This window comes from Rhinoraja longicauda, chromosome 20 (assembly GCF_053455715.1).
Source record: "Rhinoraja longicauda isolate Sanriku21f chromosome 20, sRhiLon1.1, whole genome shotgun sequence".
In the NCBI taxonomy this organism is placed as follows: Eukaryota; Metazoa; Chordata; class Chondrichthyes; order Rajiformes; family Arhynchobatidae; genus Rhinoraja; species Rhinoraja longicauda.
In genome coordinates, this window is record NC_135972.1 from 23,368,653 (window position 1) to 23,385,138 (window position 16,486).

General features: G+C 47.9%; 1 protein-coding gene across 1 annotated transcript in view; it reads left to right on the forward strand.

The window, feature by feature from the left end:
* The window catches only part of stab2 (stabilin 2), a 105,546-nt gene that overhangs the window by 56,845 nt on the left and 32,215 nt on the right, over positions 1 to 16,486 (forward strand). Inside the window, exons 35-48 of the mRNA XM_078417213.1 lie at positions 105 to 233; positions 879 to 935; positions 1,031 to 1,126; positions 3,818 to 4,013; positions 5,334 to 5,429; positions 6,664 to 6,709; positions 6,805 to 6,878; positions 7,740 to 7,865; positions 9,479 to 9,552; positions 12,261 to 12,332; positions 12,439 to 12,558; positions 12,681 to 12,728; positions 13,645 to 13,728; positions 14,742 to 14,888. Coding sequence (XP_078273339.1) covers positions 105 to 233; positions 879 to 935; positions 1,031 to 1,126; positions 3,818 to 4,013; positions 5,334 to 5,429; positions 6,664 to 6,709; positions 6,805 to 6,878; positions 7,740 to 7,865; positions 9,479 to 9,552; positions 12,261 to 12,332; positions 12,439 to 12,558; positions 12,681 to 12,728; positions 13,645 to 13,728; positions 14,742 to 14,888 — 1,365 coding nt within the window. The remainder of the gene's footprint in view (positions 1 to 104; positions 234 to 878; positions 936 to 1,030; positions 1,127 to 3,817; positions 4,014 to 5,333; positions 5,430 to 6,663; positions 6,710 to 6,804; positions 6,879 to 7,739; positions 7,866 to 9,478; positions 9,553 to 12,260; positions 12,333 to 12,438; positions 12,559 to 12,680; positions 12,729 to 13,644; positions 13,729 to 14,741; positions 14,889 to 16,486) is intronic.

Below are 16,486 nucleotides of genomic sequence, written 5' to 3' on the forward strand. Positions count from 1 at the left end.
ATGTAGGTTTAGTGTAAAATGGATAGTTGGTGCTCCGTGGGTGCTTGATTGACAGAAGGGTCTGTTCCTGTGCTGAATCTCTCTCTCTGACTCTCTCATTGTAGCTTTTTGTGAATGATGCACCAGTTAACCTAACCGATATGGAAACAGACAAAGGAACGATCCATGGACTAACCAAGGTTCTGGAGATCCAGAAGAATCGATGTGACACCAATGTGTCTAATTTGTTAGTGGTAAGAGTTGAACTGAAGGAACTACTTGTAACTCTCAAAGTAGTTGAACTTGGGCCCCAAATAACTTTGACTTTAGTCTTAAGGTTTCAGAGATACATCGCAGAAACAGGCCCTTCGCCCTGCCTGAGGTCATTTGTGTCGACCTCTGGTCTTTTCTCACCTCCAGCTCTTCCCCCCCCCCCCCCCTTCACCTCCTACCTTCAGTCTGAAGAGGGCTCCCAACCTGAAACGTCACCTACCCTTTTCCTCCAGAGATGCTGCCTGACCCGCTGAGTTACTCCAGCGCATTATACCCACCTATCGTATTACCTGATTTGTTAGGATAGCATGCAAAACAAAGATTATCACTGTACCTCGCTACACGTGGCAATCTGCGAATCTGTGGAATTCACTGCCTCAGAAGGCAGTGGAGGCCAATTCTCTGAATGCATTCAAGAGAGAGCTAGATAGAGCTCTTAAGGATAGCGGAGTCAGGAGGTATGGGGAGAAGGCAGGAACGGGGTACTGATTGAGAATGATCAGCCATGATCACATTGAATGGTGGTGCTGGCTCGAAGGGCCGAATGGCCTCCTCCTGCACCTATTGTCTATTGTCTATTGTCTATAATAATAAACCTAAACCTAACTTTCTTCTTTCTTTTAAAGGGCAATTGTTTGAATTGCCAGCAGAAAGTGAAGTGCCCACCTGGATCAAGTCCAGCGGTGAGATTTGATTTCCCTTGCTGCGGTAAGATGGAAAATATTCCACAGACTTGCTGCAGAGTCCAGTTTTATTTTTGCTTTTATGCATCTTGCAGGTCGGGAAAAGAAAGAACTGCATCATCACAATATATGTGAATGGACAGAGGGTGGTGTACCTAGGCTGCATATCAAGCTGCGTGCAAACTGTGATTGTAAGTAAAGTTCAAGTAAAAGGCAAAAGCAGAATACATGACATGGTACATGTGCACCTTTATATAAATGTACACCTTCGTCAACCATTGAAGGCTAACAACTACAATTTTGATCCACAAAGCCGTTTGTTCTCTTTGGAGTCGTAGAGTCATACAGCATGGAAACAGGTCCTTCAGCCCAACTTGCCCACACCGACCAACATGCCCCATCTGCACTAGTCCCACTTGCCTGCACTTGGCCCATATCCCTATAAATCCCCATCATCCCTATCCTATCCATGTACCGGTCTAAATGTTTCTTTAAACGTTGTGAAAGTACCGTCGTCAACTACTTCCTTTTGATTTTAAGATACAGTGCAGAAACAGGCCCTTCGGCCCACTGAGTCCACGCTAACTAGCGATCACCCCGTACACTAGCACTATCCTACATACCAGGGACAATTTACTATTTTACCAAAGCCAATTAATCTTCAAACCTGTAGGTCTTTGGACTGTGGGAGAAAACCAGAGCACCTGGAGAAACCCCACAAGGTCACAGGGAGAACGTGCAAACTCCGTATAGAAAGCACTCACGGTTAGGATTGAACCCTGGTCTCTGGCGCTATTAAGGCAGCAACTCTACTTCAGAATAAGAGGCAGTGGTGAGGGAATGCTAGAGGTATGAAAAGGTTAAGAACAAATCAGAGCCAGCACCGATGACCCAGGAAAGGTAGAGCCTACAATGGTCCATTGATGGCTGTGGAGGTGGGGATAACGAAGGGATACAAACAGTGAAACTAGCAGGATGACTGAAGTGGGAGAGTAACAGAGAGAGAGAGAGAGAAAGCAAGGATTACTTGAAATTAGAGAAATCAATATTGATATCATGGGGTTATAAGCTGGCTAAGTGAAATATGAGGTGCTGTTCCTCCAATTTCCAGTGGGCCTCACTATGGCACTGAAGGAGGCCCATGACAGAAAGGTCAGACTGGGAGTGGGAGGGGGAGTTGAAGTGCTCAGCCACCGGGAGATCAGGTTGGTTAAGGCGGACTGAGCGAAGGTGTTGAGCGAAACGATCGCCGAGCCTGCGTTTGGTTTCGCCGATGTAAAGAAGTTGACATCTAGAGCAGCGGATGCAATAGATGAAGTTGGAGTTGGAGTCTGTGCGTGGAATTTGCACCAAAGATAGACACAATATGCTGGAGGAGCTCAGTGGGTCAGGCAGCGTCTCTGGAGGAAAGGATTAGGTGATGTTTCGTGTTGGAACCCTTCTTCAGACTTTAAGTTTGTATGTTCTCCCTGTGACCACGTGGGTTTTCTCCGGGTGTTCCGGTTTCCTCCCCCACTCCAGACACATGTGGGTTTGTAGGTTAATTAGCTTCTGAAAATTGCCGCTAGTGTGTAGGATAGAACTGGTGTACCGGTGATTGTTGCTTGGCATGGACTCGGTGGGCCAACGGTCGTATATACACGCTGTATTTCAAAGCTAAACTAAATTAAATCTGGCTGATATTGAGCAGAATCACTGGTATTTATACGGTGGTGAACATAGCCCAGCCCATCACAGTACTGACCTCCCCATCATCGAAGGAATCTACAGGAGTTGCTGCCTGAGTGGAGACCCATATCACCCTGACCATGCTCTCATTTCACATTTTACAGGAGCCTGAAAATTGTAATGTCGGGGTTCAGGAGCAGCTTCCACTCCACAATCATCAGGCTACTAAACACCGCAACCTCCAAATAACGCTGCAAACTGCATAGTGTGGCCTCACTCTGACTGTGGAGGAGGCCCAGGACAGTCGATGTGAGGCCACACGCAACCCATTCCCATACGGACCTCTCTGTTCTGGGCCTCCTCCACTGTCGGAGTGAGGCCACCTGCAAATTGGAGGAACAGCACTCATATTTCGCTTGGGCAGCTTGCAGCCCAGCGGTATGAACATCGACTTCTCCAACTTTAGATAGTTCCTCTGTCCCTCTTTTCCCCTCCCCCATCCCAGATCTCCCTCTATCTTCCTGTCTCCACCTCTATCCTTCCTTTGTCCCGCCCCCCTGACATCAGTCTGAAGAAGGGTCTCGACCCGAAACGTCACCCATTCCTTCTCTCCTGAGATGCTGCCTGACCTGCTGAGTTACTCCAGCATTTTGTGAATAAATACCTTCGATTTGTACCAGCATCTGCAGTTATTTTCCTGCATCCCTGGACAAGATCAACACGGGTCTCTGGCTTTGTAAGGCCTGGATAGAGTGGATGGGGAGAGGATGTTTCCACTAGTGGGAGAGTCTCGGACCAGAGGGCACAGCCTCAGAATAAAAGGACGTACCTTTAGAAAGGAGATGAGGAGGAATTTCTTTAGTCAGAGGGTGGTGAATCTGTGGAATCAGCCATGATCATATTGAATGGCGGTGCAGGCTCGAAGGGCCGAATGGCCTACTCCTGCACCTATTTTCTATGTTTCTATGAATTAATTGCCACAGACGTCTGTGCAGACCAAGTCAGTGGATATTTTTAAGGTGGAGATTGGTAGATACTTTATTAGTACGGGTGGCAGTGGTTATGGGGAGAAGGCAGGAGAATGGGGATGAGAGGGAAAGATTGATCAGCTACGATTGAATGGCGGAGTAGACTTGATGGGCCGAATGGCCCTAATGCTGCTCCCACAACTCATGAACTTATGAAATACCACTGCTCTCTGACCTTGTTTCCAGACTCGAGGTTGCTGTTCCGACTACTATGGAAAGCAATGCCGAGCATGCCCAGGAAAGAGTGGAAACTCCTGCTTCGGGAATGGAATTTGCCAGGATGGAATCAACGGCACTGGGATCTGCGCGTGCAAGGAAGGTTTTACCGGCACAGCCTGTGAGACCTGTGTTGACGACACGTATGGACTGCATTGTGATCAAGGTTTGCATCTTCTCTGGCCTTCCTTTAGCTAACCTAACTCCAGGATTGTGCCTCCCAATGACTCCCCATGGCCAGTGTGGTTGTAATCCCATCCAAACATAGCTGCCTGTACTCTCCGTAAGGGTGCAGAGAAGATTTACAAGGATGTTGTCAGGACACGAGGGCCTGAGCTATATGGAGAGGTTGAGCAGGCTAGGACTTTATATTCCTTGAGCCCAGGAGGCTGAGGCAGATCTTATAGAAGTGTGCAAAATCATCAGAGGAATAGATAGGGTTTAGTTTAGAGGTACAGTTTGAAAAAAAAAAGGCCCTTCGGCCCACCGAGTCCGCGCCGACCAGCGATCCCCATACACCAACACTATCCTAGGCACACTGGGGACAATTTTCAATTTTACCAAGTCAATTAGCCTGCAAACCTGTACGTCTTTGGAGTGTGGGAGGAAACCGGAGCACCCGGAGAAAACCCACTCAGGTCACTGGGAGAACGTACAAACTCCGTACATACAGCACCCGTAGTCAGGGTCGAACCCAGGTCTCTGGCTCTGTAAGGAAGCAACTCTTTGTGTAAAAAAGTTACCCCTCCTATTAAATCCTTCCCCCCTCACCGTAAACCTATGGTTCTTGATACCCCTAATCCTATGCGGCATGGTTTTGCCGGCAAAGGCCAGGCTGGAGTTTCAGAGCCCCGGTCACACGAGGCAAATCCCACCCCGCAGATCAGCTGCGGAAGTCCCAATGAGGTCGAGATGGGCCGTCTCACCCGGCCTAGACGCCACTGTGCTCACTCTCCTGGGAAAAAAGGCAGTGACCAGTCATCTTATCCATGGTATTTATTCACAAAATGCTGGAGTAACTCAGCAGGTCAGGCAGCATCTCAGGAGAGAAGGAATGGGCGACGTTTCGGATCGAGACCCTTCTTCAGACTGAAGATGTGAGACCCTCTCCTGAGATGCTGCCTGACCTCCTGAGTTACTCCAGCATTTTGTGAATAAATACCTTCGATTTGTACCAGCATCTGCAGTTATTTTCTTACATTCATCTTATCCATGCTTGTTTCCGTTAAGATCTACGCTCTGTTTAGTGCCCCTCAGGTCTCTTTTAAATCTTTACCCTCTTACCTTAAACCTGTGCCCTCTAGTTCTGTACTCCCTCTACCATGGGAAAACAATTGTGACCATTCACTTTATCTGTGCCTCTCACGATTTTGCACACCAGGGGAGGAAGATTCAGGAACATGGTGCTTAACGCCATTGAATGTTTTCTGAATGTTTTCTTGTTTTTACGCTTCAAAAATAACCTTTGCCGCAAACGTCTTTCTAGAATGCAAATGTGATCATGGTAAATGCAGCGAAGGACTTAATGGGGACGGCACTTGTGAATGTGAACCTGGATGGAGGGACGTCATGTGTGATACAGGTAAGCTTAAGTTCATTATCTTGTGAATGACAAATTCCCCTTCATATCCTGTCTAAAGGTACGTCCTTTTATTCTGAGGCTGTGCCCTCTGGTCCTAGACTCTCCCACCAGTGGAAACATCCTCTCCACATCCACTCTATCCAGGCCTTTCACTATTCAGTAAGTTTCAATGAGGTCCCCTCTCACCCTTCTAAACTCCAGCGAGCGCAGGCCCAGTGCGGTCATACGCTCACCATATGTTAACCTAATCATTGTCGTAAACCTTCTCTGGATCCTCTCCAGTGCCACTGTGCCTGCACATTCTTCCTCAGATATGGAGCCCAAAATTGTTCACAATACTCCAAATGCGGTTTGACCAGTGCCTTATAAAGCCTCAACATTACATCCCTGTTAACTTCTGAAAATGGCACAAGGAGCTGGAGTAACTCAGCGGGTCAGGCAGCATCTCTGGAGAACATGGATAGGTGATGTTTCACAGAGTGCTGGAGTAACTCAGCGAGTCAGGCAGCATCTCTGGAGAACATGGATAGGTGATGTTTCACAGAGTGCTGGAGTAACTCAGCGGGTCAGGCAGCATAGAAACATAGAAAATAGGTGCAGGAGTAGGCCATTCGGCCCTTCGAGCCTGCACCGCCATTCAATATGATCATGGCTGATCATCCAACTCAGTATCCCGTACCTGCCTTCTCTCCATACCCCCTGATCCCTTTAGCCACAAGGGCCACATCTAACTCCCTCTTAAATATAGCCAATGAACTGGCCTCACCTACCTTCGGTGGCAGAGAATTCCACAGATTCACCATTCTCGGTCCTAAAAGACTTCCCCCTTATCCTTAAACTGTGACCCCTTGTTCTGGACTTCCCCAACATCGGGAACAATCTTCCTGCATCTAGCCTGTCCAACCCCTTAAGAATTTTGTAAGTTTCTATAAGATCCCCCCTCAATCTTCTAAATTCCAGCGAGTACAAGCCGAGTCCATCCAGTCTTTCTTCATATGAAAGTCCTGCCATCCCAGGAATCAATCTGGTGAACCTTCTCTGTACTCCCTCTATGGCAAGAATGTCTTTCCTCAGATTAGGAGACCAAATTAGCATCTCTGGAGAACATGGATAGGTGATGTTTCACAGAGTTGCTGGAGTAACTCAGCGGGTCAGGCAGCATCTCTGGAGAACATGGAGAGGTGATGTTTCGGGTCAGGACTAACGATTGTAACGTGTGTTCTATTTTTTACAGAAATTACTGAGAGTCTGTGTGGTGACATTTGCCATTCAAGTGCTAAGTACGTACTCTGGTAGCTCAGAAGCTTTGAACGAGTGATATTTCTGTTTCAGTAGTTATCTGTTGCTCACTCTGAACTTTGATCTTCTTGTCTAGTTGCATCGCCACATCAAGCTCCACCTACTGTAAATGTGCGGCTGGCTTCAAAGGCAATGGCACCTTCTGTGAAGGTGAGCTTGAATGTTGAACTCTTCACTGTTCATACAGCTTTGGCCATTGCCCCTAACCCATGAAGTGTAATGTTGAATTTGATTCCTGAATTAATAGCAGAGATGCATTGGGGCAATGGCACCAATGGAGCTGCTGCCTCACGGCGCCAGAGACCCGGGTTCAATCCTGACTTCAGGTGCTGTCTGTGTGCAGCTTTGCACGCTCTCCCTGTGACCGCGTGCGTGGGCTTTCTCCGGGTGCTCCGGTTTCCTCCCACATCCCAAAGATGTGGCAGTTTGTAGGTTAATTTGCCATCAATAAAATAGTCTCCACTGTGTCGAGAGTGGATGAAAAAGTGGGATAACATAGAGCTGGTATGAACGGGTGATCAATGCTCAGCATGGTCTCAGGGGGCTGAAGACTGGAGCCTGTTTCCATGCTGTATCTCTAAACTAACTAGTTTTCCAATCAGTAAAGTATCACATACCAATCAAACTCTGCTTGACCAAGGCTGGCTATGATTTGTCTCCTTATAAGGGTAAAAGCTATAACAAACAAGGATGGCACAGTGGCACAGCCTTAAAGCGCCAAGGACCCGGTTTGATCCTAAACCTCAGGTGCTGTCTGCACGGAGTTTGCACGTTCCTCCCTGTGACCGCGTAGGTTTCCCCCAGGTGCTCCTCCAGTTCTCTCCCACTTTCCAAAGACGTACAGGACTGTAGGTAAATTAGCTTCTGTAAAATATCCCTGGTGCGTGGGATAGCGCAGTCTCGGTGGGCAGAAGGGGCTGTCTCCACGCCGTATCTGGTCTAAAGTTTAAGTAACGTTACCCGCGGGATGCAATGATATCGCTGACTTATTTGGGTGCCTGTTACTCACAGCTGTGGATGCCTGCAAAACGAACAATGGAGGCTGTTCAGCCAACGCAATCTGCAAAAAGACCCTCCCAGGTCAAAGACAGTGCCTCTGCCAGCCCAGGTACACGGGCGACGGACTCATATGTGTTGGTGAGAATAGTACATTATATATTCAAAAATCAAAGGAGCAGAATTATGCTATTCGGCCCATCCAATCGACACCACCATTCAATCATGGCTGATCTATCTCTCCCTCCCAACTCCATTCTCCTGCCTTCTCCCCATAACCCTTGACACCCGTACTGATCAAGAATTTGTCAATCTCCGCTTTAAAAATCTCCACAGCCGTCTGCGGCAATGAATTCCACAGATACACCACCCTCTGGCTAAACAAATTCCTCCTCGTCTCCTTTCTAAAGGTACGTCCTTTTATTCTGAGGCAGTGCCCTCTGGTCCAAGACTCTCCCACTAATGGAAACATGCTCTCCACATCCACTCTATCCAAGGCCTTTCACTATTCACTCTATCCAAGGCCTTTCACTCAGTCTGAAGAAGGGTCTCGACCCGAAACGTCACCCATTCCTTCTCTCCCGAGATGCTGCCTGACCTGCTGAGTTACTCCAGCGTTTTGTGTCTGCCTTTCACTATTCGTAAGTTTCAATGAGATCCTCCTCATTCTGCTAAACTACAGCGAGTACAGGCCCAGTGCCGTCAGACGTCCATCATACGTTAACCCACTCATGCCTGGAATCATTCTCATATACCTCCTCTGGACCCTCTCCAATGCCAACACACCCTTCCTCAGATATGGGGCATCAAAACTGCGCACAATACTCACAATTATCCGAAAGTCCTTCAATTCATTGAATAGTTTTAACAACAACACGCTGTATTTTATTTCACAATAGTATCAACGATTGTAATTTTGACAGTTACTATTTTGAATGTGCAATATTATTTAAGAAATCTTTTATATTATTTCTATAGTGACCCATTATGTTGAAAGACTGGAGCGACTAGGCTTGTATACACTGGAATTTAGAAGGATGAGAGGAGATCTTATCGAAACGTATAAGATTATTAAGGGGTTGGACATGTTAGAGGCAGGAAACATGTTCCCAATGTTGGGGGAGTCCAGAACAAGAGGCCACAGTTTAAGAATAAGGGGTAGGCCATTTAGAACTGAGATGAGGAAAAACTTTTTCAGTCAGAGAGTTGTGAATCTGTGGAATTCTCTGCCTCAGAAGGCAGTGGAGGCCAATTCTCTGAATGCATTCAAGAGAGAGCTAGTTAGAGCTCTTAAGGATAGTGGAGTCAGGGGGTATGGGGAGAAGGCAGGAACAGGGTACTGATTTTAGAATGATCAGCCATGATCACATTGAATGGCGGTGCGGGCTCGAAGGGCCGAATGGCCTCCTCCTGCACCTATTGTCTATTGTCTATTTGTGTAATGATAGATTTTTATTAATGTCGGAGCTTACTTGACGGCCCAAATGGCCTAATTCTGCTCCCTTGTCTTATGGAACCCAAATGGGTTATCTTTCAATGACATGCTGGTAGTTGTGTGGACACTGTTACTAGTTTAAGCTTTTTATTTATTCCATTTGAATTCCCCTGCTGTGACAGAAACCTGTGTTTCTGGATCATGAACCTGAGATCCCAGGATTGCTATTTTAGTAACATAATCATAATGCGACTGACGCCAATAAACTCGAGATTATAAAGTTATAGAAGGTTTTGTTTCATTCTTTCTGTTCTTTAAGAAATTAACCCCTGCTCGGAGAACAACGGAGGCTGCCACGCCAATGCTGAATGCACTCAAACTGGGCCAAACCAGGTCAGTGAAAACAAGTCCACTGTGTCCCCCATTCTGCTTCCAACAGCCCACCATCCTTCCCTTACCTGGCTCAACTCTTCACCCTTCCTTCTCATCGAATTCCATAACTTGCAGCCAGACCATCACACAAACACAACCTCCCTTCCATTCGCTCCATTTACACTTCACGCTGCCTCGGCAAGGCCACCAGCTTAATCAAGGACCAGTCTCACCCCCCCCCCCCCCGGTCACTCCCTCTTCACTCCTCTCCCATCAGACAAGAGGTACAGAAGTTTGGAAATGTGTAACTCCAGATTGAGGGACTGTTTCTTCCCAGCTGTTATCAGGCAACTGAACCATCCTATCAGCAACCAGAGATACATGACCCCCCTTTGCTACCTCAGCGTTTGAATTCACGCCGAAGTTTCCTCTCTTCTGTCCATCCCCTGCACTGCAGTGCATCGTCCAGGAGGCTCAAACTCTGGGACGAGAGACTAGAGAAATCTCACGGCAATCGATCCCTCTGAGAAACTCCCACCAGGTTCCGACCAACCGTGGATAACCTGGCGCAGTCTCAACAGACTGGGGACAGGCATGGGGAGGAGCAAATCGAACATGCTGAAGTGGGGATATACTGAAGATGCGGCAGACTGCAAATGCGGACGGGGCCTCCAGACTATGGAACATCTCCTGAGCTGTGACATGCTGCCTGACACATGCACTGTAAAGGATCTTGCAGAGGCCAACGACGTGGCACTAAAATGTGCTCGCTATTGGCAAACAGCTGTGTGATGACACGAATAAATAAATAGAAGCAACTAGAGAGTGGTCCTGATCTCCCGTCTACCTCATTGGAGACCCTCGGACTATCTTTAACCAGACTTTACTGGCCTTTATCTCTCACTAAACGTTATTCCCTTTATCCTGGATCTGTACACTGTGGGAGGCTTGATTGTAATCATGTATAGTCTTTCCACTGACTGGAAAGTGCACAACAAAAAGCTTTTCACTGTACCTCGGCACACGTGACAATAAACTAAACTAAACTATCTATCTAGCACCACCCAGTCTCTGCTGCTGTCTCCACCCATCCATCTCCCACCTGCCTCCACCTGTCCATCAACCCTTCCTCGCCTAGATCTAACTAACACCTGCCAGCTCCTACCTCATTCCTCCCTCACCTCTTTAAACTGGCTACCCTCTCCCCCCCCCCCCCCACTTTGCCTCCACAGATGCTGCCTGACCGAGCAAAAAAGATACAAAGTGCTGGAGTAACTCAGCACACAAGGCAGCATTTCTGAAGAACATGGGTAGATGACATTTCGGGTTGGGACCCTGCTTATGGGTGGCACAGTGATAGAGTTGCTTCCTTACAGCACCAGAGACCCAGGCTCGATTCCGACTATGTGTGCTATCTGTACGGAGTTTGCACGTTCTCCCAGTGACTGTAGGTTTTCTCCAGTCTCCTCCCACACTCCAAAGACGTACAGGTTTGTAGGTTAATTGACGTCTGTGCATTGTCCCGAGTGTGTAGGATAGATCTAACGTACGGTGATCGTGGTCGGCACGGATTCGGTAGTCCGATGGTCCGAAGGGCCTGTTTCCGCACTGTATCTCTAAACTAATCTAAATTTCAGACTTCACCACTTTATAGTGGTGTTGCTACATGTGCTTTAAGAACACGGTGTACCTCCCTGCTCCCTGCGTTATTTAATCCACTTCCACACTGAAGAAGGGATCCGGTCTGAAAATTCATCCAACTATATTCCCCAGAGATGCTGCCTGATGCGTTGAGTTACTCCGGCACTTTGTGTCTTTCCCTGTAAACCAGTTCCTTGTGTCTTGAGTTCTTCCTGGCAGCTCGGTTTGAGCTTCATTACTCCGCACACATTCACACCCAATTTTTGATGATGGTGCGGAGTGCATTTCATTCCAGGGTGTTGAAGATTCCCACACTCTGTCTGACGCCCCGGCTCACGGCTTCCCACATTCCACACATTCACCGGGCCGCCAGTTCCCAAGCTCCTTTCAAACTCGCCTGGTTCTGTTTTGGACTTTAGCGTTTTGAGATACAGCGCAGAAACAGGCCCTTCAGCCCACCGAGTCCGCACCGACCAGTGATTAACCCGGTACACTAGCACCATCCTACATACAGGGGACAATTTACTATTTTACTGAAGCCAATTAACCTTTAAACCTGCGTGTCTTTGGAGTGTGGGAAGAAACTGGAGCACCCGGAGAAAACCCACGCAGTCACAGGGAGAACGTACAAACTCCGTACAGGATCAAACCCAGGTCTCTGGCGCTGTGAAGCAGCAACTCTGCCGCTGCGCCACCGTGCCATCCCTGTTTTTGCGTGCTCCCTTGAAACTTACTTAGGTTCTGCTACCTATGCCTCCTTTCAACTTACTGTGTTCATGGGAAATGTTCGTTTTCTATCGTGTTGACACTTAAATGAGTTAAACATCTTCTGGAGTACAAGGAACATCCCCTGGGCTGTCATCACTAAAGTCTCACTGGTGTCCTATTACCTGAGTTTTCCTGCTTTTGTCAACTTAATGTATGCCCCGTAATCAATTACCTGGAGTCATAGAGTCAGAAACAGCCCAACCCATCCATGCCGACCAAGACCCGCCATCTAAGTTAGTCCCATTTGACCCATGCACCTCTATCCCGCTCTCTTGCATTACTGATTTTTGTTTTCAATTAATTCTTCTTGATGGTTTCAGGCCGTGTGCAATTGCTTGCTTAACTATGAAGGTGATGGAAAGACCTGTAAACCCATGAATCCGTGTAAAGTGGTGAGTATCCGTGTTGGTCTTCATTGTGTCTCATTGTCAACACCGGATATTAATTGTCCAGAAGCGTGGAAACCAGGAGTGAGCACTTTGGTCCCATTTATTTCAGGACAATGGTGGCTGTGGTGCATCGGCCAAATGTAATCACACAGGACCCAACGAACGATCGTGCAGTTGCTACCCAACCTACGTGGGCGATGGAATTACCTGCAAAGGAACCATCTACAAGGTGCGTTCCACAACCTTGGCATCGGTTCCTTCCATTTGGAAAGCTATTCCATCCATGTCTTCAGTTTCACTTTTCCCCTCCATCCAGCCTCTCAAAGATGATCTCTCACCCTTGTCTTTCAGGAGATGTTTTGGAATGCCGCGACATACCGCTTTTTCTACCACCTCCAGGTAAAAGACATCCTTTCCCTGAAGAAAGGAGGAATTAATGGTGATGTATACGGAGGCATTAGATATAAATGCAGGCTCACAGGCACACAGAATCATTTCAGAATGTGAAAGCTTTGGAGCAACGAGAATTACTGAGATGAGACAAAGATGTACCAATGTTGGCTCTATCCTGGAGCGGAAAATAAACTGCTGGAGGCACTTCGAAGAAGGGTCTCGACCCCAAACGTCATCGGTTCATTCCCTCCACAGATGCTGCTCGACCCACTGAATTCCTCCAGCACTTTGTAGTTTACACAAGTAAAAGCCCACCACTGCCGCAGCGGTAGAGTTGCTGCCTTACAGCGCCGGGGACCCGGGTTCGATAATGACTTCAGGTGCTGTCTGTACGGAGTTTGTACGTTCTCTCCATGACCTGCGTGGGTTTTCTCTGGGTGCTCCGGTTTCCTCCCACCATTCCAAAGACGGGCAGATTTGTCGGTCAATTTGGCTTTGGCAAAAATTGTAAACTGTCCCTGGTGTGTAGCATAGTGCTAGTGTACGGGGCTCGCTGGTCGGCAGGGACTCGTGGTCCGAATGGCCTGTTTCTGAGCTAAACTGAACTAAGCTAAACGCCCGCTCACACTTCTACCACTTTATCATCCAATTATATTAGGGCCAAATTAACCTACAAACTCGGTCGTCTTGGGGATGTGGGAGGATACAGGTGCACCCGGAGGTAACTCAGAGGGAGAACATGCAAACTCTGCACAAGGTGCAGCCGAGGTCAGGATCGAACCCGGGTCTCTGGCGCTGCGAGGCAGCGACTCTACCAGCTGTGCCACTGTGCCGCCCAGGAGACTCAGCATTGATATGTAGTTTATCTGTAACTCCTACTGAGATGCAGCAATGCAGCTTTACTTTCCTGTCCTCCTCACAGGATAACGACGTGACTGAACTCGGTAGCCCAGGTCCCTTCACTGTATTCGTTCCTAGAAACGAAGCTTTTGAAAACGACTCTCGGGTAAGTCTGAACATTTCCCAAAAGAAGCTCTTTGACTCGCTTTCTGTGAGCGTTCAACACAACCGAGTTATAGACGTTGGGGGGTCATGCTGCAGTTATATGAGATGTTGGTGAGGCCGCATTTAGAGTAGTGTGTTCAGTTCTGAGCACCATGTTATAAAAAAGATGTCTTCAAGCCGAAAAGGGTTGTTGCCAGAACTCGAGGGCCTGAGCTACAGGGAGAGGTTGAGCAAGCTAGGACTCTATTCCTTGGAGCGCTGTAGGGATGATCTTATTGAGATGTACAAAATCATTAAGAGGAATAGATTGGGTAGGCACATAGAGTCTCTTGCCCAGAGTAGGGGAATTGAAAACCCAAGGATATACAGTAGGAATTTGAAGGGTAACTTTTTCACACAAAGGGTGGTGGGTGTATGGAGCGAGTTGTCAGATGAGGTAGTTGAGGCAGGGACTATCGCAACTTTTAGGAAAGATTTAGACAGGGTCATGGATAGGACAGGTTTAGGGGGATACTAGAACAAATGGACCCGTTGGGCTCAAACCTCGCCTGCATTGGTGCAGCACCCTCTCCTCTTCCCCTCCCACCCCTCCCCCTCTCCCCTTCCCCTCCCCCTTCCCCTCCCCGCACTCCATCCCCCTCAACCCCACTTATCCTCCCTCCACCCCCTCCCTCCCTCCCGAGAAGATAGATTTAAACTTTAAAATGTGAATAACTTTAAAAATATAACACCGATTTCAATGAAACTTCTTCCATTAGCACCAAAGGAACGACGGTGAATAAGTTGGGCCTAAAATTGTTGCGCTATCGTGTACCGTTTTGGGTGTAGTTCAGGAACAAACAAACAAACAAACGAGAGTTTTAGTATATAGATGGGCCAAAGACAGGCAGGTGCGAATAGTGTAGATGGGACATGTTGGTCAGTGTGGGCAAGTTGGGCTCTAGGGCCTGTTTCCACACTGTAAGACTTTACGATTGTAGGACTCTCTAATTCACTGTTACTTTCAATCATTAGATATCCGAATGGAAATCAAAAGGACAAATGGCCCAGATAGTTCGTCACCACATCGTGGCGTGTAACCAACTGCTGCTCAATCGCCTCATCAAACTGAAGAGTCTCACGTCCCTTCAAGGAGAAACCATTCGGTTCTCCAATGTCAACGTGAGAAGCAGAGATGTGAAACTGCCTGTGAACTGTGTGTTGCTTGGAATCAATGTTGTGGGGGGAAAACTGCAGCTCAGTGGACAACACTCTCTCCAACTGGTGGTGGGATCAAATCACCTTTACTTTAGACTTTACTTTAGAGATACAGCGTGCAGAAACAGTCCCTTCCACCCACCAAGTCCACACCGACCAGCGATCACCCTGTACGCTAGCTCTATCCTACACACTTTACAATTATGCCAAAGCCCAGGTTTGCAGGTTAATTGGTAAAATTGTAAATTGTCTCTCGTGTGCAGGATAGTGCTCGTGTATGGGGTGATCTATGGTTGGAACGGATTCAGTGGGCCGAAGGGCCTGTTTCTGTGCTGACTCTTAAAGTCTAAATTAACCTACAAACCTGTATGTCTTTGGAGTGTGGGAGGAAACCGGAAGCATGCAGGTACAACAGGCAGTGAAGAAAGCCAAGGGAATGTTGGCCTTCATAACAAGTGGAGCATAGGAGCAAAGAGGCCCTTCTGCAGTTGTACAGGGCCCTAGTGAGATCACACCTGGAGTATTGTGTGCAGTTTTGGTCTCCAAACTTGAGGAAGGAAATTCTTGCTATTGAGGGCGTGCAGCGTAGGTTCACTAGGTTAATTCCCGGAATGGCGGGACTGTCGTATGTTGAAAGACTGGAGCGACTGGGCTTGTATACTCTGGAATTTAGAAGGATGAGAGGGGATCATATTGAAACATATAAGATTATTAAGGGATTGAACACGCTAGAGGCAGGAAACATGTTCCCGATGTTGGGGGAGTCCCGAACCAGGGGCCACAGTTTAAGAATAAGGGGTAGGCCATTTAGAATGGAGATGAGGAAAAACTTTTTCACTCAGAGAGTTGTGAAGCTGTGGAATTCACTGCCTCAGAAGGCAGTGGAGGCCAATTCTCTGGATGCTTTCAAGAGAGAGTTAGGTAGAGCTCTTAATGATAGCGGAGTCAGAGGGTATGGGGAGAAGGCAGGAACGGGGTACTGATTGTGCATGATCAGTCATGATCACGGTGAATGGCGGTGCTGGCTCGAAGGATCGAATGGCCTACTCCAGCACCTATTGTCTATTGTCACCCGGAGAGAACCCATGCAGTCATAGGGAGATCACACCGGGATCTCTGGTGCCAACTCTACCGCTGCGCCACTCATATCATATCATATATATACAGCCGGAAACAGGCCTTTTCGGCCCACCAAGTCCGTGCCGCCCAGCGATCCCCGTACATTAACACTATCCTACACCCACTAGGGACAATTTTTACATTTACCCAGCCAATTAACCTACATACCTGTACGTCTTTGGAGTGTGGGAGGAAACCGAAGTTCTCGGAGAAAACCCACGCAGGTCACGGGGAGAACGTACAAACTCCTTACAGTGCAGCACCCGTAGTCAGGATCGAACCTGAGTCTCCGGCGCTGCATCCGCTGTAAAGCAGCAACTCTACCGCTGCGCTACCGTGCCGCCTGTGCTGCCCTAAGAGGCTGAGGGGTGATCTTATAGAGGTGTATGAAATCATGAGGGGAATAGATACGGTGAATGCATATAGTCGTTTACCTTTGGTAG